The following is a 19,199-nucleotide window of genomic DNA, read 5'->3' as shown; positions in this document are numbered from 1 at the left end:
CCCCAAAACCCATAACCCCAGTATAATTATGGGGAAAATATCAGACAAATTCCAATTGAGGGACATTCTACAAAATATATCTGAGGAGTACTCCTCAAAATTGTCAAATTTACAAAAACAAGGAAAGATCTGAGAAACTGTACCGGGGCCATGTAATGGATGTGGGGCTTATGGGAACTCAACTATTTTCATAATTTTTCTGTTAATCTTAAATCACCCTAAAAGTTTATGATTTTTAAAAAGTCAACCAGCCTGGAAAAATATATTCAAAATACATATATATGACAAAGTACCTGTATCCAGAAGAGATAGAACTAATACAAATGAATTCTTTTTTTTTTACAAATGAATTCTTAAAAGACAACCAAATTTAAAAAGATAGCCTCCAATTTTAAAAACAGCAAAAGACTTGAGACATTTCACAAGATGTAAAAATAGTTGATAAGTACATGAAAAGATGCTCATCATCACTAGACATTGGGGAACTACAAATTTAAAATTCAGTACCATTTCACACCCACTAGAGGTGTTTCAAGATTTCTTTTCCTTTAGTGCTCATGGTTCTTTGTTACTTCCAAGAATGAAGCGATAGACCAAATGAAGAATGGTGGGTTGCAAAGCAAAGTTTACTGAATGATAATACAAAGCTCCCCAAGAGGGAGTTAGCCTGAGAGGGTTGCCGCTGGGAGTTTCTAAGTCTAGAGGTTTTTATGAGAATGTTGGTGGGCTGTTTTAATCCGATTAACTCTCCATGCACCTATCACCCAATCAGGTTTCTGTCCATGTGCTCATCTACCTATTAGGTAATTGTTCACGTGGGAAAGGGTGGAGGGCTCCTTCCAGGGAGATGTAAAATCTTTTTAAGGGTAGTTTCCTCTTGGAGGGGGTGCTTTGTTCCTGCTTGCCTTTTTTCCACTATCCTCCATTAGAGGGGTTCAAATTACAGCGATGACTCCAAATGTTAGCAAGCATGTGGAACAACTGGGACTTTTTATACATTACTAGTGGGAGTGTAAAATGGTCCAACCATTTTGGAAAACTGCTTGTCAATTTCTTATAAAATTAAGCTTACTGGGGTGCCTGGGGGCTGTCATTAAGCAACTGCCTTCAGCTAAGGTCATGATCCAGAGTCCTGGGATCCAGCCCTGCAACCGCCTCCTTGCTGACTGGGGAGCCTGCCTCTCCCCCTCCACCGCTTGTGCTGTTTCTGTCTCTCTCAAAACAAATAAAATCTTAAAAAAAAAAAAAATTAAGCTTACCTACAACGACCCAAAAATTCCATACCTATATTTCCCCCAAGAGAAATAAAACATGCCCACATAAAGACTTGTACAAGAATGTTTATAGCAACTTTTTAAATAATAACTAAAAACTGGAACAATCTAAATGTCCATCAGGTGGTGAATGGATAAGCAAAGTACAGTTGATCCTTGAACTACCAGGGGGTTAGGGGTACCAACAGCAGAAAATACAAGTACAACTTTTGACTCTCAAATCTTTACTAATTGCCTATTGTTGATAGGAAGCCTTACCAATAACAAGAACAGCTGATTAACATATTTCGGTAGATATTACATATTGCATTCTTACAAGAAAGTAAGCTTGAGAAAATGTTATTACAAAAATCATAAAGAGATAATACATTTAACTGTACTGTATTAAAAAAAAAAACCTACATATTATCAGACCCACACAGTTCAAACCCAGTTGTTAAAGGCTGTTATTTACAAGGGAATTCTTCTTGATAATAAAAACAACTAACCGTTGATTCACACAATAGGGATGAATCTTGAAAATAGGAGAGAAAGAAGGCCGATGTGAAAAGAATACCTACCATCTTTGTTTTCATGATGATAGAAATCAGAGTGGCTGTCTAAGCCGTGGAAGATTGGAAAGGGGCCTGAGGGAACTCTTGGGTCCTGGTTACACATCTGTTTACATTTAGCAAAACTCATCACATCCATACTAAAAAAAAAAAAAAAAAAAAAAAAAGTTTTTCACTATATTTAAATTTTACTTCAACTAAAAAAAAAAAAAAAAAAAAAAACGGAGGGGAAACAAAAACTGGGGGGAGCTGGAGTGCCTCAGTCGTTAAGCACCCAGTTCTTGATCTCACTGAGTTAAAGCCCCAAGGTGGGCAACCCCCTGGGCGTGGAGGCTACTTCAAAACAAAACTAAACAAAAACTGGCACCCTTGAAAAGTTGACACTAAACAATGTAAGGAGAAATTTGATGTGTTTAGTCCTTCCTTTGAAACACTGAGGCAAACAGTCCAATAAACTCTCTGATTTTTGTGAGTAAACAGAGACATCAATAAGCTCTGCAAACTCCCAGCTCCCTCTCCTCCAAATCCAGGGTCCTGAGAGCAGCGGTAAGGCATCAGGCACGGCGCGGACTCCTACGCAGTTACGCAGGCCCATCACGCACGCCCACTCCGAGGAACAGCCATTGCTCCGCCCCTCGTCAATTGCAGACCCGCCCATTCATTCCACTCACACCCGTCCTGAGAACCGTCCGCTCACCTTTCAATCAATTCAAATATCGCAAGGAACAAACCAATCGCAAGCCTCCTCTACGGGAAGAGGCGGGCATTTCCCCGGAAATGCTGGTTAAAGCCCCTCCAATCAGAGACTTTGTGCGGGATGTTTGAATTTTGCGGCGCTCTGGCTTGTAGGTGTGCCTGCTCCTGCGGCGGCAGCGGGCCTTCAGACCCAGAGGGTTTCTTTATTTTTAGTTCCGTTGAGGTTTTACTCCAAAAGCTGCCTCAGGTAGGTGGGTCCTGGGGAGCTGGCCCGCTTCTTTGTAGAAGGTCTGGAAGGGTCGGAGGAGGGGGCGGTGGGCTGGACGCAGCTCCGGGGAGTCTCCTCTAGGACCGGGCTACCTGTCCTTCCCGTGGTTGGTGACGCAGCCCTCCACAGGAGCAAATGTTTGTGGCCGCGACCTGTGTAGTGGTCAGCATTTCGCCACCGGGGCGTAATTAATCTTTGGGGCGGGACAGTATTTAGTAGGTACTGCGAAGTATTGTTGCTCCCGACATTAAATTCCAGCAGCTCTTCTCAGATCCCGTGACAACTGAAAAAAACACCCCAGTTGAGAACTCGGCAAGCAAGACTAAGGCATTTCTATAGATTTTCAAGCTGGGAGAAAGTCCAGTAAGCCAAAGAACAGTTTAGATGCATGCGAAAAGCCATGCTGCCTGGCTTGGGATGCCAGTTTCGCCACCTTTTAGCTGTGCTAACGGGAGCAGTTAATTTACCGCTTCTGTATAGGAGTGGTAATACTATCTTTTAGGGTTTAGGTGATTATTAAATATTCCTTTATTGTTAGTTCTCTTTCTCCCTCTCCTTTTCTCTGCTGTATGTCATGTGTATGCTGTATTTTAAAAGAACTAATACGTTTTATTTTTCTTTAATATTTAGCAAATTAATAGATGGAGGGGCACCTGGGTGGCTCAGTGGCTCCGGTTGTGATCTCGGGGTTCTGGGATAGAGACCCGCATCCGGCTCCGTAAGGGGAGCCCGTTTCTCCCTCTGCCTATATCTGCGTCTCTCTGTGTGTCTCTCATAAATAAATAAAATCGTAAAAAACAACAACAACAACAAAAACAAACCTGGGCGGGAGGTGACAAATCAAGTAGTAGGGTAGTAGTAGTACTACAAATCAAGTAGTAGTACTACAAATCAAGTAGTATTTGTCAACTTGACAAATCAAGTTTTTTCTTGATGAAAAGCACAGTCCTTGGGTGTCTGCTGGCTCAATCCATAGAATTTGGGACCCTTAATTTCCTGGTGGCTAAGTGGAGGCACAGGTGTAGATTTTACTTAAAAACAAAACAAAACACAGTCCTTTGTCACTTCCCCTGGCCTCTTGAAGGAGAATCTTATAGACATCCAGAGCATATGGATTCTCATTTTTTAGACTGTTGATTGCTTTAAATCATCTAATATTTTAATTCATTGCATTTCTTGTGCAGATTTTCCTTTTATCTGGAGTTGTCTAGCAGACTTTCTTAGTTATTCCTGTTGAAGAGTGTAGTGTATTTATAATTTTTTAAGCTTCCTAATGCCTCTTGTTTATATTCTGGACTATAGTTTCCTGGGCTTCACTTCATCTGTCAAGCAGGTTCCTATTTAGAACTCCAAAATGTGGGATCCCTGGGTGGCGCAGCGGTTTGGCGCCTGCCTTTGGCCCAGGGCGCGATCCTGGAGACCGGGGATCGAATCCCACATCGGGCTCCCGGTGCATGGAGCCTGCTTCTCCCTCTGCCTGTGTCTCTGCCTCTCTCCCTCTCTCTTGGTGACTATCATAAATAAATAAAAATTAAAAAAAAAAAAACTCCAAAATGTGTTTTATCTTTTGATAATCTCCTTCTCTCTCTTCAGTGTCACATACTTATTCCTTTTTAAATTTTATTTTAATGTTTTTGTTTTCAAAGTCTCTAGGTTAGGACAGGAGTTGAATTGAAATCTTATTTATTTTTTTGAAATCTTAATTTTTTAAATAATAAAAATCCATGGAAGTTGGTCTCTCTTTTCTCTGACAGGATGTCTTCACATTTTGTCAGTCGGCACAGAAAGGACTTAAGTGTCAACATGATTAGAACTAAAATTGCTCATAGGAAATCACTATCTCAAAAAGAAAGCAGATATAAGGAATATGAACGAAATAGACACTTTGGTTTGAAAGATGTCAACATTCCAACCTTGGAAAGTAAAATTCTTCTTGAATTAGATGAGACATCTCAAAATCTTGTTCCAGAAAAGGCCAAAGTCAAGCCAAGTAAGTAAAGATCTATTGTGACTTTAAATGCTTTGAAGAGTGAATAAAATTTGGTTTAGTACCTGAGGTTAAAAAAACCCTGAACAGAAGCATGGAGTTTTGAAACATCATTCCAGGTAATTTGGTATTTTCTACACAACTAAATACTGTTTGTTTAAGGTAAAGGCTGTGCAAGTTCCTGGCTAAGCTAAAGCCATTCATCTATGGAGTATTATAACACTGTATTACCTATATTGCCTAATAGGAATCCTAAAGTTCTTACTCTTGGAGCTTAGTAAGGTAACTCTTGACAAGAGAAATTGATAGGGGACATTAAAAATAGAACTCATTGAAAAATCCATGAAATAAGGATGTCTTATCAATGGGAATATTTCTCAGAAGAGCAAAGAATTTGCCCAAAAGAATTTGGAGTCATTAGGAAGGAAAAAAACAATTAAAGGACAAAGGAATGATCTCAGGAAAAGATAAAAATAATGAAAGTAGAGTGTCTTAGAAGGCAAGGGATGCTACAGACCAAGAGGAAGAGAACTGGGAAATGGCTTTCACATTTTGTCAGGAGTCATTGAACTCCTTTTTAGTTGCATTTATACAGCAGGCACTAGGAGCTGGATTGCAGTGAAATAAAGCAAGGATAGATGCTGAGTAAATGACAGATAGTCTTTTTAGAAGTTTTCTAGAGAATGAAATGGGATGCTAAGTTGTTTAACTGTTCACTGCTTCATTTTTATGATTTCCAGGACCACTGTAATATGTGGCACTTAGAAGACACTCTACATATTCAAGTTTAATAGATTCTGTAAAAGAGTGTTGGGCTAAAAGATTTCTTCTGGATTTATCATGTTTGATTCTAAAGGATAGTGAGAGAAAAGAATTGGATACAAGTGTTGCAGGGTTTTGTTTTTGTTTTTGAGATGAAGTGATCCATCCATGTTTGAGGGTCAGAGGAAATGGACTGGTAGTCAAAAAGGGAGAAAGTAAAAAACAACATATCTTAGTTGTTGGGAGGAAATGAAAACGGGGTCATAGACTGGTAGAGGATGGCTTCCCAGACATTTTTTTGTCTGGGAAGCAGTGATGTTCTGACTTCAAGTCCTCTCCTGCCTCTACTCTTGCCCATTCAAATGCTCCATTCCTTGACCAAAATCTCAAATCAAAGTCTAACCTCATCAGTACTATTAAATATCTGATTTATTTTCCATTTGCAAAGGACTAGGGGTGGGAGTGAGCCTGGCATGTTCCAGAGAAAGCAAGTAGGCAAGCATGGCTAGAGAAGAATGAATAAGGGGTATCTCCCATCCCTGTGGAGCCCTGAAGGTACATGATACTCTCAGGTATTCTGGCTTTTACTGAGTGAAATGAGAAGCCAATAAGGGATTAGTGGGTATTTATGTAAATCTGATTTTTGTTTTTAGAAGCATTACTTTGGCTGCTGTGTTAAGAATAGATTGCAGGGTGGCAAGCATGGCCTCAGGAAAACCAAATAGGAGACTATTGCAATAATTTAGTTGGTAGTTGATGGCTGATCAAAGTGGTAGCATTAAAGATAAGTGGTTACATTCTGGATATACTTAAATAATTGAACCAATAGGGTTTTCTAATGGATTGGATGTGGGGTTGATAAAGAAGAGTCAGGATGATTCCAAGGTTTTTGGCTTAAGCACCTGAAAGTAGGGAGTGGCCATTTACTAAAAAAAGACCCAGGGAGGAACAGTTTGGGGGGCATGATAAGATTAAGAGTTCAGTTTGGGACATGTTCGATTTGAGAAACCTATAAGACACGTAAGTAGAGATGATGATAAGGTAGTTGGATATAAAAGATGAGTTCAGGCTAGAAGTCTGAGCTGAGAGATAAATTTAGGAATTGTCAGCTAATAGATGGTGTTGGAAGATATTAGACTAGATGTGATTATCCAGAGTTTTGGTGTGGAACAAGGAGAGAAGAGGGGTAAGCACTCCAAGATTTAGAGGGTGAAGACCTGAGGAGAAACTAGCAAAGAACTAAGGAGCAGTACAAACTAAACCAGGAGGACAACAAGAAGATTGTGGTATTCTGGAAACCAAGTGAAGCAAGCATATCAAGGAGGAGAGACTAACTGTATCAATGCTGCTTGTTAAGTCAAGCAGTAGTAGAAGTGAGAATTTGAACTTTACCACTGTGAAGGTCATTAATCTTGATGGGTAGTTTTGATGGAGTGAAAGCCAAATTGGAAATGGGTTCAGAGAATGGCAGCACCACTCAGGAGATAGTCTTGCCCCAAAAGTTGAACTTGAGTCTAATCAAAACCTTAGATATACTTTCCAGTTTATAGAAAACATGAAGGCTAGAAGAATGAGTTAAAAAACAACAAAACAAAAAAAACAAACAAGAAAGCAGACAAATACAGTGCAGAGCATTCTGTAGGACAACTAACTAGCTTTTTTTTTTTTTTTTTTTTTTTAATAGGACCATGGCACGAGAAGTAGGGTGCCAATTGTGTCACCAATGAATATAAGTGTGACAATGTTGATGTTTCTGGAAGGGCCTGGTTGGTCAGAGGTCTCTCTTTGGCTGGTTGTGTTTGGTCATGAGCAAATCTCTCTGTTTGCTCCAGTGTGGTGTGTAAATGTTATTTTTTATGTGTGTCATGACACAAGAAAGATTGAAATACTGGCATGGATGTGATCACCGGAGGATAAAAAGCCTAAGAAATGAGAAGCCAGAGCATTAGAGGGGTCATCAAGATTTGTACAATGATAGTGTTGGAGACAGTGACAGTGAGCTAGGAGCTAAAGCCTTAAAAGAACAAGAGGAAACCTGGAGGGCCTATAGATGACAAACTGGGGTACTGGATAATGTGACCCAATGACATGAAATGTAAAGGTGGGATCTTTTAGTGAAAGGAGGAAATCACTGGGAAGCAGCAATGAGGACATCTCCCCCTTTTGGATCCAGTGATAGCGCCAGTGTGGGAGAAAAAAACCAATCATGTGAGAGGACAGCTGGGGAAACTGTCTTCAGGGAGAGCCAGGTTTCAGTTAGATCAAGAGATGAAGGGAACATTTAGAGAAAAAAACAGAGGTTTTGTCGGTTAACCATTGCAGCATCTGTGCTTTTGCTTGTTCTGTTCTCTGGCTTATTTTTTTAAAAAAAAACAACTTTATTGAGGTGTAATTTACATGGCATAAAAAAATCTACCCATTTTAAGTGAATGCATACTTTTTTAGTAAATTTACTTAGTTGGGGCATCATCTTCCTAAATTATTTTTGACCCTTACCCAGTGGGCCAACATAGATTCATTCTTTGGAACCTTTTTCACGTATTCTCTTTTCTGAGAAGCCTTTCCTGATCTTCCCAGACAGAGGTTTATTCTGATTCTCTATTGTGTGCATTCTCCAATTTGTTTCATGCTAAACCAGACTGAAAGTGTTCTTTTCTCCAGGATGCTGTGAGCCCTTCAAGGGCAGAAATTCTCATACTTATTCATACTGCCTAAGCATGTCTTGCACATAGACCCTTATATTTCCCAAACCAGGTAAAACAAAGTATGTAGATGGAAACCTAAGTCGAACTAAAGAAACTGATAAGTAGCCCAAATATGGATGGGGATATTCGTTAACCTAAAACTTGGTGACTTAACACAATAAACATTTATTATTTCGCACAACTGTTGTGGGTCAGAAGTTTGGGTTCAGCTTAAGTGGGTGGTTCTGGAGTTTGCAGCCAGGATGTCTTCCAGGGACACATCTGCAGGCTTGAGTGAGACTGATGATCTGCTTCCAAGATGACTCACTGACATGACTGGCAAGCTGATGCTGGCTTTTGGCAGGAGGCCTTAGAATTTATCATGTAAACACCTCCATAGGGCCACTAGAGTCCCCTTGAGATTCTACAAGGCCACTGGCTTCCTCCAGAGCAAGTGATCCAAGAGGGACAAGGCAAACTCTTTCGTGTCTTTAATGACCAAGTCTCGGGAGTCACACTCCATCATTTCACAGTACTTTGTTGCTTATCCAGGTCAGCCCTATTCAGGGTAGGAAGAGATGACACACAGATATCATTACCAGGAGGTGAGAAGCCTTGGGGTCAGCTTGGAGGTTGGCTATCCTACAAGTTCATTAATTCAAAAGTAAGATAATACATGCCTAGTGTGTTGCAAGCAGTTAATAAATATTTGAAAAGACAAAGGCAAAAGAAATAAAAACTTTAAAAGAATAGGGGTTGAAATAGCTTGTGACTGGAGTGCTAAGGAATTAAAAGCATTTCTCAATAGCAGTTGAAGTTAGACTTTTGCCTAACTTTTTTCTGAAATGTTTTATACACTGTGGGTTTTTTCTGCCTAGGGTCAAAGAAAACCATTCTAGGTGATCAACGAAAGCAAATGCTCCAAAAATACAAAGAAGAAAAGCAACTTCAGAAATTGAAAGAGCAGAGAGAGAAAGCTAAGCGAGGAGTATTTAAAGTGGGTCTTTATAGACCTGATATGCCTTGTTTTCTGTTATCAAACCAGAGCACTGTGAAAGCTGAGCCAAAAAAGGTAATTTTACTATCCTAATTTGGTATCAAGGGGTAGTTCGTTTTAACTGGAATTTTCTTTAAGAGGTTAAATAACTAGAATGACCATTTCCCTGTAATCTCTATATTCATTTAACTACTTGGTAGGAGATGGGAATGAAATAATAGCAGCTCAGAAGATGAAAATCAGATCTCTTGATGTACTTTATAGGTTTTTGAGATAGGAAAAACAGTGGGCAGAAGTCAGGTTCCTGGTTGTCTGAGGAGGACTGGTCTGAGTGCCCAGAGCACTGAAACAGGATGAAAGGAGGAACGATTGAAAAATATTTTGGTCACTGAGTCAAAGAGAATGAAGTTTGAACGGGGGCAGTGGGATTTGTAAATTAGGTAGTCACTGGTGATTATTTTAAAGATATGTATAAAAGATCTTAGACTGTATACTCATTCCTGATTTAAATATGAATTGAGTAATACAAAGGCCTATTGAATACTGCATATTTTAGAGTAGGGAGAGATTATTTATGTTTGGAGGAATATCAAAGAAGACCTTTTGGAAGGGGTTAGATTTTCGAGATATACAGGTTACCAATCATTGGTCTAAACTATAGACAACTATTTAAAAATGTTAAAAACATATGTGGGTGATGGGCACTGGTTCTTACATGTTGGCAAATTGAATTTAAATAAAAAAAATACGTAGTGAGAAACAAATGAACAAAGGAAAAAAAGCGAGACAAACCGAGAAACAGACTATTATCTCTAGAGAACAAACTGATGGTTACCCAAGGGGAGGTCGGTAGGGGTAGGTGAAATAGGTGATGGGTATTAAGGAATACACTTGTGATGAGTACTGAGTGATGTATGTAATTGTTGAATCACTGTATTATACACCTGAAACTAATATAACACTATATGTTAACTATGCTGGAATTAAGAATAATATAAATATTATATGTATGTATAGGGGGAACAAGAGACCCATCATGGTGTTAAATAATAAAATTCACTAATTGTTTTTTTTTATTTTATTTAGATAGCCATTGTTGAATTCTGCTCATCCTGCAGTCTAGAGAAAAGACTAATTTCTTTAGGATTAGATTTTCATGGAGATTTGGAGAAGAAAATGCCTTCTCCTTTAGGGGAGAAATCTGATTGTGCTTCTAAGAAATTTTACAGAATTGATAAATATCTTATCATTTTTTAATCAGTCTCATGCTAGATTTTTTCCACATTTTGTGATCAGGTCTCCATTTTCTTATTGACAGTGGAGAAATGCATAATCATGAGACTTGAAGGCAAACTGTCAAAGCTTGGAAAGTAAGCTATAGAGTATTTTTTCATTAAACTGAAAACAGAAGATCCTAATCTATACCCCCCCCCTTTTTTTTTTTGAAATGAGATCTCTTACCAAGAGACCCTTTTTTAATTTATTCAGAGGCAGAGAGAGAGGCAGGCAGAGACACAGGCAGAGGGAGAAGCAGACTCCATGCAGGGAGCCCGATGTGGGACTTGATCCCGGGTCTCCAGGATCACACCCCAGGCTGCAGGCGGCGCTAAACCACTGCGCCACCGGGGCTGCCCTCTATACCTCCTTTTGAATATGTCCAGCTGTCATATTAATGATGATTCAAATACCTGGAAAATATGGTTTGAAATTTCTTCCTTCACCTCACTGAGAAATGTTTTGAAGCTACTAATGTAAATGTAATTTAAGTTAAGCCAGAACCAGAAAACAAGAATTCAAGTTGGCAAGTATCTTTTTGCCATAAATGATTAAGGATAAAATATAACTTTAAAATGAGAACTTTGGGCAGCCCGGGTGGTTCAGCGGTTTAGCACCGCCTTCAGTCCAGGGCTAGATCCTGGGGACCCGGGAACAAGTCCCACATTGGGCTCCCTGCATGGAGCCTGCTTCTTCCTCTGCCTGTGTCTCTGTGTCTCTGCCTCTCTCTCTCTCTCTCTCTGTCTCTCATGAATAAATAAATAAAATCTTTTAAAAAGGGGGGAGGGATTTATTTCAGCAAAAGACATGAAATTAAACTTTTGTCAATTCATTTTTTGTAACTTTATTTTCTTTGACTGTTTTAAGGCTGTTTCATCTTTTGTACGGATTACAAGGTCAAAGGCCAAAGACCAAATGGAGCATACTAAGGTATAGTTAATAGTAGATAATTGTTACTGAGATGACAAACTGTACTTTTTTCCTAGGGTAAATTCATTTTTAATCTAATACCAGCTTTAAGCATAGTGATTAATTTGCTAGAGTTAATAGTACCAGAATCAGTATTATTGGTATGCTGACATAAAACCATCTTGGCTAGATACTAAGGAAATATTCACCTAAAATATCTTTGCCCAACATCCCTTATGAGATGTATGCCAAACTTTGTGTCATACTCTTGTTTACTGGGCTTCTGCTATGCTTTCTGTGTCATCACAAAATGTAGATAAGGATATAAAGCACATAGGTGGGTGTTGTAAATTTATGGGTCTTCAAAATACCCCATATGATTAAAATTATTAGGAAGATTACTAAAATAAAGTGATGTGAGCTAGGAGGAAAATAGTATCCCTCTTCATCAGGTGAGGGAGCTGAATTTCATGTATTCAATAAAGTTTGTGTCCCTACCATGTTTCTCTCTAGGGTATAGTAGTGAACAAAATAAAATTCCTTGTTTTCATTGAGTTTATATATGAAATAGGCAATAAAAAATTAAATATATGTTAGATGGTCGTAAGTATTATAGGGGAGGGGAAAAAAGAGTGAAGGGAGAAGGGGAGTAGTGGAGTAGGTGTTAGGTGGAATTTTGATTGGGGTTGTCAAGCAGGGCCTTGCTGAGATGGTGGCATCTTGAGTAAAGTGAGTGAACTACTAAAAAGAGCTTTCTATCCAGGAAAAGAGGTCTCTAGACATAATTCAAAGGTCTGGAAGTAAAAACATGCTTGGTATGTGTAAGGATTCTCAAATTATAGTCACCTATTTTTTAAGAGCTTAGGTTTTCAGCATTTTCTAAAGTCTAGGGTTCTAAAGCAGCTTAAGGCAGTTTATATAATGGAAAACTTCTTTCTTCATCTCATTTTATTTGGGGAAGTAGATTTTTTGCCAGGTCATTTACAATAGTCAGATTTCAGATGAGGGGTCAATTTATAGATAAAAAATGTAGAATTTGAGTGCTTGCATATATATTAAAATTGGAATGATACAGAGAAGATTAGCATGGCCCCTACACAAGGATACCATGCAGAGTCATGAAGTATTCCACATCCTCCTTGCCCTCTATCCCTGCCTCAGCTTTGTGTTGTGTTTGTGGTTCTATTGCCCCTCTTTTATCCGTTGCTATTTTTGTGATGTCTCCCCACCTCCCATCTCCACCTTTTCTAAGTGGCTCCTGGGGGAAGGGATCTGCTCCTTCCTTCTCTCCCTCTCACTCTACCACAGCTTGGAAGAAAGTAGGGGTGGCAGAAATATGGTAGTGGGAGTCTTTGTACCTTGAATGAATAAAATGACTTGAAAACTGCTCCCCTGAGTGGCGATTTGATGCAGTATGCAATTAAATCACATACCACCTAATCTTTTATATAGATTAATAATGGAAGTGATGTTCGAGCAATCCAACCTGGTCAAAGACAAACTTCTGAAAGAAAAGTGTTGGACAAAGAGGAAAAAGGTAGGAATTTAGCCATTATTATAAAGTATATTCATTATAAGCTCTGGTGTTGCCACAACAGTAATTTAATAATTACAAAAAGCATTTGATTTGATTCTTTCTCCCACAGTTGTACAGCCTGTAATGACCACATCAGTGAGACTGACTCGATCGGCCACTCAAGCAGCAAAGCAGATTGCCAGAACAGTCTCCTCTACTACAGCAGGAAAGCCAATCATAAGAGCTACTAATGGTAAGAATTATTTCTTGACCAGTGACTGATCTAGAATGTTTTGGTCTTTGAGGTTTTTTGTGTTCAATATTAAAAATCATCACGTATGACTCTGAGCAAGAAACAAGGAAATGGGAGATTCCAGTTCCTAGGGGTAGATTCCATGCCTCAACATCCAGTTAGCACACAGTGGATGCTCAAAGGTGGAAGTACCTGAATTGGTGTGAGGAGCACTTCAAAGAGAAAAATTGATCACCCAAATAAATTACAGCCCATCCAGCCATCCAGTTGGTGGAATACAGTGTAAACATTTCAGGATAATGTTGTAAAAGCACATGATGTATTGAGCAAAGAATAACAGATCAAATTCTGAACAGTATGATCACAATCCTAAAATATGTATGTGAATATGTGAACATAGAATAAAACTGGAGGGGTGCCTGGGTGGCTCAGTGGTTGAGTGTCTGCCTTTAGCTCAGGTAGTGATCCCAGGGTCCTGGGATCGAGTTCCACCTCAGGCTCCCCACAGGGAGCTTGCTTCTCCCTCTGCCTATGTCTCTGCCTCTGTGTGTCTCATGAATAAATACATAAAATCTTTTAAAAAAAAATGAATAAACTGGAAAAACATACTCTAAAGTGTCAATAGTAATTATAACTGAGTAATGTGATCTTGGATTATTTTTAAAGATTTGGTCATTTTTGTGCTCTACTTTATTTTCCTAATTTTCTGTATCTGATAACCAGAGGCAAAAAGTAAAATACCTTAACATCGTGCTTTTGTTTTGAAAACAGATGGCTTATACTTGGCAGGAAATTTCATGTTTTTATAATATGACTTTTAATCAAAAAATGCTTTAAGATATACATTCCTATTTTTGCCTTTTTTCCTTTTCCAAATTACCTCGTACCTGTAAAGCAGCATTTTCTATCTAGTCAAAATGATCATCTTATTTCACTTTTTAGATCATGAAATGGAAAGACAGAGACCAAATCAAAGAAGACCTACCAAAAAGACAGAAACAAAACCTGATAAGGTAGAGTATAAACATCTATTTCTGGACACTTTGAAAATCTCACTGCTACTTTCATAAAGTTGAAATTAAGCGTAATACAGAACTACTTCAAGAGGGGTTAAGCTACATATGTGTTAAAACCCCTTGAGCCATAAAGAAGCATCAAGAGGATTTATTATTGTTGTTGTCTTTCAGGTATTATATCCTCAGAGCTTTATAGCTAGAGAAAGCATAATTTGGTTAACGAGAGATAGAGAAATACAATAACACAGCCAACAGGAGTCTTCACATGGGAATTTACTTAAGAGATAAGATGGAGTAGGGCAAAATGTATTGACTTTGGATTCATTTAGGCATGAATTATCTGCTTCCAATTAGCCAGATAACCTTGGGCAAGTTGTAAGTTTGTTTTCCCATCTCTAACATGCAATACTTAAAACAGTTTTAAGAATGAAATAACCTAGGGGAGCCTGGGTGGTGCAGTCAGCTAAGCATTTGACTCTTGGTTTCAGCTCAGGTCATGCTCTCAGCGTCCTGGGATTGAGCCCCCACATCAGGCTTCACATTCAGCATGGAGTCTGCTTGAGATTCTCTCTCACCCTCTGCCCCTCGTGCTCATGCTGTCTCTCTCTCAAATAAATAAATAAAATCTTTTTTTAAAAAAAGTATGAAATAACCTAACATTTCTAATGGCATTTAGCATAGAGCCTAGTAGAGTCTTTAAAAAAAAGTCACCAATTTGAGGGTCCAATTCCTTGGCTTATGATTCACATTATAATTCCTTAACCTTAAAAATACGTTTTTCCAAAGTGTAAGAAACCTGGCTAGTTTTTACTAAAAATCAAACCTATCTCCTCCAAGGAAGGCAGTATAGGATAAATCGTCATAAGCAAGCAGCTGGCTCTCAAAGTTCTTCCCTTAAGATTGATTTCCTCCTTGAGGATTAATGCTAGGTTTTTACTTTCCCTGCTATGTTGGCCTCAGGGACAGTGTCACCCTTAAATTCTTGTCCAGGTTGAAATACTCTGGTTTCTGTTTATATCTCATTGAAAATCCAAACAGAGACTTCTAAAAATTACGTGTAAATGAGTATGTGAGGGCAGCCCCGGTGGTTCAGCGGTTTAGCGCCCCCTTCAGTCCAGGGCTTGATCCTGAGACCCGGGATGCATGGAGCCTGCTTGTCCCTCTGTTTGTGTCTCTGCCTCTCTCTCTCTGTGTCTCTCTCATGAATAAATAAATAGAATCTTAAATAAATGAATGAATGAATGTGTGAAATGGCTGTGGGGGGCCAACAGGTACCAACTTCCAATTACAAAATAAATAAGTCCTGGGGCTGTAATATATCATGTAGTGACTATAATTAGCAATACTGTATTGCATATTTGAAAGTTGCTAAAAGAGTAAATCTTAAAAGTTCTCATCACAAGAAAAAAATTCTATTTATATGGTGATGGTTGTTAACTAGACTTATTGTGATCATTTCACAATATATACAAATACTGAATCATGTTATACACTTAAAACTAATGTTATATGTTAATTATATCGCAAGTGAAAAAAAACCAAGTAATTAAATTAACTTGAGAAAATATGCTTCACTTTTCACTAACATTGAAAAATAATTTTGTTCATATGGTGGTTATTTATAATAATCCAAGATTATGGGCAGCCCCGGTGGATCAGCGGTGTAGCGCTGCCTTTGGCTTGGGGTGTGATCCTGGAGACCCGGGATCGAGTCCCGCGTTGGGCTCCCTGCATGCATGGAGCCTGCTTCTCCCTCTGCCTGTATCTCTGCCTTTCTCTTTCTCTTTGTCTGTCATGAATAAATAAATAAAATCTTTAAAAAAAAAGAAATGTTTTAATAATCCAAGATTATTTACAAAAAGGATTTTGGACATGACAGTAGTGGTATCTAATAAACATTGGATTTCTGATTCTGAAACTATTGTAATTATCAGCATAATCTAAGTAAAAAGAGATCTGTATTAGGTGAGTAAATTTTTCCACCTTAGTTTTTTCTGCTTTTTTTTTTTTTTTTTTAACATTTTATTTATTTATTCATGAGAGACACAGAGAGAGAGAGGGAGAGGCAGAGACACAGGCAGAGGGAGAAGCAGGGTCCACGCAGGGAACCTGACGTGGGACTCCATCCTGGGACTCCAGGATCATGCCCTAGGCCGAAGGCAGATGCTAAACCACTGAGATGCTAAACTAAGGTGAGGTGTCCCTCCACCTTAGTTTTCATGTATTTTAATTTGTTGTAACACCTAAAACATGTTACTTATTCCTGTGAGGATTGGTTCTCTCTCCTTCTGGATCATAGCAATGATTTAGTGTAGCTGGTCTTCTAGTTCCTTGTATACATTTCATTGTATTTGATTTTGTCTCTTTACGTACATGGGACATATATATCAACTTCCACATTTTCAGGCCTGTAAAATTGGTCGAATATATCCCCAGAAAAGGAATTCTCACTCTATTCTGTTTACTCATGACTAGGTCGTTTCTTTTAAAGTCGATAGTGAAGATAATACTTTGGATTTACAAATCGGTGCAACAAATGGAATGGATCCAGATGGAGTCTTACCAAAAATGGAGAATTTACCTAAGAATACTGCAAAAACAAAAGGGAAGAATTCCTTTGCACCTCAAGATTTTGTGTTTCAGCCACTGGATGGTCTGAAGACCTATCAAGTAAAACCTATGACTCCCAGAAGTGCCAATGCTTTCTTGACACCCAGTTATACGTGGACCCCTTTAAAAACAGAAGTGTAAGAATATAATGTTAATAATGAATTCCTTGCTAAGATGAGTAACAAATATCTTTCTTAGATTTGGCCTGTGTATTTAAAGTTCTTATTTATTTAATTTAACTACAAATCATGAAAATTTGGTTTTTAAAAAAAAATTCAGAAGGCTGCAATAATCCATCTGACAGTTTTAATAGTTCCTGTGCGTTAACATTATTTTCATAGTACAATTTGTGTTATATTGCTTTTAGTAAGTGACTTTATTGTAACACTTAGAAATAAATTTTTAGAAAGAAATTGCTATAATACTGTAGCTCAGATATGGGTGTTTGTGGTTTTTTTGCTGAGTATTTAGAAAAATTACTTCTAAAGGCAAAAATGATTAACTTGCAAAGTAGAGGGAGGAGTGTATGGGTAGGGATCATATGGAATCTTTAAAAGACAAGATTCTTTTGCAGACTGGCTGTGGCAAATTTACTAGAAACTGTTCAGCAACAGCAAGACTATTAAGTGTTTATTCCATTAAGAGATCGTCAAAATCTTTAGATCACATGAACGATTAGTAAAGATGGACATCACCACTGCATAGGTGCTTACATTTTTCTGCTCCAGCATAGATATGTTGTTTTTAAAATGGACATATTTCTAGGGCACTGACTGGCTCAGTCAGAAGAGCATGCATCTCTTGATCTTGGGGTCATGAGTTCGAGCCCCACATTGGGTATAGAGATTAAATTTAAAAATAATAAAATTTCTGTTTTATCCCAGATTTTTAAAAAGCAATGTAATTTTGAAATCCTTCAGTTATATGTATAGGGTTCATACTTCATGAAGTATCTTTTTTGCTATTGTTTTTAGTGATAAGACTCAAGAAGTGACAAAAGAAATTTTGACCCAAGAATGTAAAACTTACTCTGCAAAGATGATACATCAAGATTCAGATAAACTAAAATGTCCTTTGGGTTCTTTAACAGTTTGGAATAAAGGTATGGTATTTTAATTAAATTTTTACTTGCCTTCTGGATTGTGATTTATCAGAGTTCTGTTCACAGCCCCACAGGGTCAGAAGAGATGGGAAACCTGGGGAAAGATATCTGGACAGAGTTGGAATGAGGAATGCAGACTGAAAAAAGGCAGGAAATAAATGTAAATTGGAAGAGATTAAATTATTGAAACACTTTAGAGAAGATGTGGTGAATGAAATCATTGAAGCAGAAATAAAATGTTAAATTCAACAATGAAAGAATGGAAAGATTTTTAAAATTTGTCTTTTGTAGGGGATGTCATTTTAAAAATTGCTGCTTTGAAAGTTATATGTGGTGTTTTCTTTGTAGAACATGTCTTAAATAAAGATGAGACTACTACTAAAAATTCAAATGGCCTTACAATAAAAGAAGTCCCATCACTTGAAATAATTGAAGATCAGAAATCTCAGCCCCACCATGATGTGCTGTATTTCAGGTTTGTCCATTTGTTCCTAGTGTAAGATTTTGTATTAATGTGTAGATATTTAAAACCAAAGTTAAACTATTTTAACCTTAATATAATAGATGAATTAGACTCTGGGTGATTTTTTAAAAATTTAATTATTTTTCAGTAGCTAGTACTTTCATTTATGTGGTTTCTCATTTGAAAGATAGAAAAAGGTACAAGCAAGAAGCCCTTTCTCAATTGTCTCCCAGCCCCACAGTTCAAACCTTCCATGGAGGCAAGTGTTAATTCATGTTTTGTGAAAACTTTCAGAGAGATAGATAACATGTAGACAAACATATTTTTTCTTTTTTTATACAAACAGTAGCTCACTATTCTGTTTTCATTTAATGTTCAATGTGGGAGACATTCCATTTTAATACTTAGAGCTTTTTCATGTTTTTTTTGTTTATGTGTGGGTATGTGGGTGTGTGTGTTTAGTGACCATATAGTATCCAATTATGTGGATGTGCCACAATTTATTTAGTAGTAAATTGCTGTTGCTGGCTATCTACATTGAGTTTGGTCTTTTACTAACTCACTCAAGACTGCAAAGAACAACCTTGTGTACTTTCCAGTTGTCTCATGTGAAAATATGTAATGGCCTCAATTTACATTCCCTTCAACAAGGTATAGGGAGTTTCTGTTTTCTCATACCTTTTTTTCCCCCCAGAAAGAAGCCAAATTAACCTTTATTTTACAAGGAAGTATAGTGGAAGATGGTAGGAGCTCTTTGGCCTACTTAATCATGAGATAGGATTACTTTTCTCTAATGGTGAAGAGTAAAAATTAACATCCTGTTTGGGGAACTTCAA

The 19,199-nt window shown here is 37.9% G+C and overlaps 1 protein-coding gene and 1 non-coding gene across 2 annotated transcripts in view; both read left to right on the top strand.

The window, feature by feature from the left end:
• Nucleotides 1-2,450: 2,450 nt before the first annotated feature.
• Nucleotides 2,451-19,199, top strand: part of DLGAP5 (DLG associated protein 5) — a 39,212-nt gene continuing 22,463 nt past the window's right edge. Inside the window, exons 1-10 of the mRNA XM_077909373.1 lie at nucleotides 2,451-2,768; nucleotides 4,544-4,779; nucleotides 9,101-9,294; nucleotides 11,362-11,424; nucleotides 12,856-12,940; nucleotides 13,050-13,172; nucleotides 14,115-14,185; nucleotides 16,664-16,935; nucleotides 17,773-17,900; nucleotides 18,249-18,375. Coding sequence (XP_077765499.1) covers nucleotides 4,545-4,779; nucleotides 9,101-9,294; nucleotides 11,362-11,424; nucleotides 12,856-12,940; nucleotides 13,050-13,172; nucleotides 14,115-14,185; nucleotides 16,664-16,935; nucleotides 17,773-17,900; nucleotides 18,249-18,375 — 1,298 coding nt within the window. The 5' untranslated portion in view covers nucleotides 2,451-2,768; nucleotide 4,544. The remainder of the gene's footprint in view (nucleotides 2,769-4,543; nucleotides 4,780-9,100; nucleotides 9,295-11,361; nucleotides 11,425-12,855; nucleotides 12,941-13,049; nucleotides 13,173-14,114; nucleotides 14,186-16,663; nucleotides 16,936-17,772; nucleotides 17,901-18,248; nucleotides 18,376-19,199) is intronic.
• On the top strand, nucleotides 12,431-12,541 carry LOC144321370 (U6 spliceosomal RNA). Its single transcript, XR_013387037.1, has one exon. It is a non-coding gene; the product is annotated as a U6 spliceosomal RNA (small nuclear RNA).

Source organism: Canis aureus, chromosome 9 (genome assembly GCF_053574225.1).
Source record: "Canis aureus isolate CA01 chromosome 9, VMU_Caureus_v.1.0, whole genome shotgun sequence".
NCBI lineage: Eukaryota > Metazoa > Chordata > Mammalia > Carnivora > Canidae > Canis > Canis aureus.
This window is presented reverse-complemented; position numbering and strand designations above follow the sequence as displayed.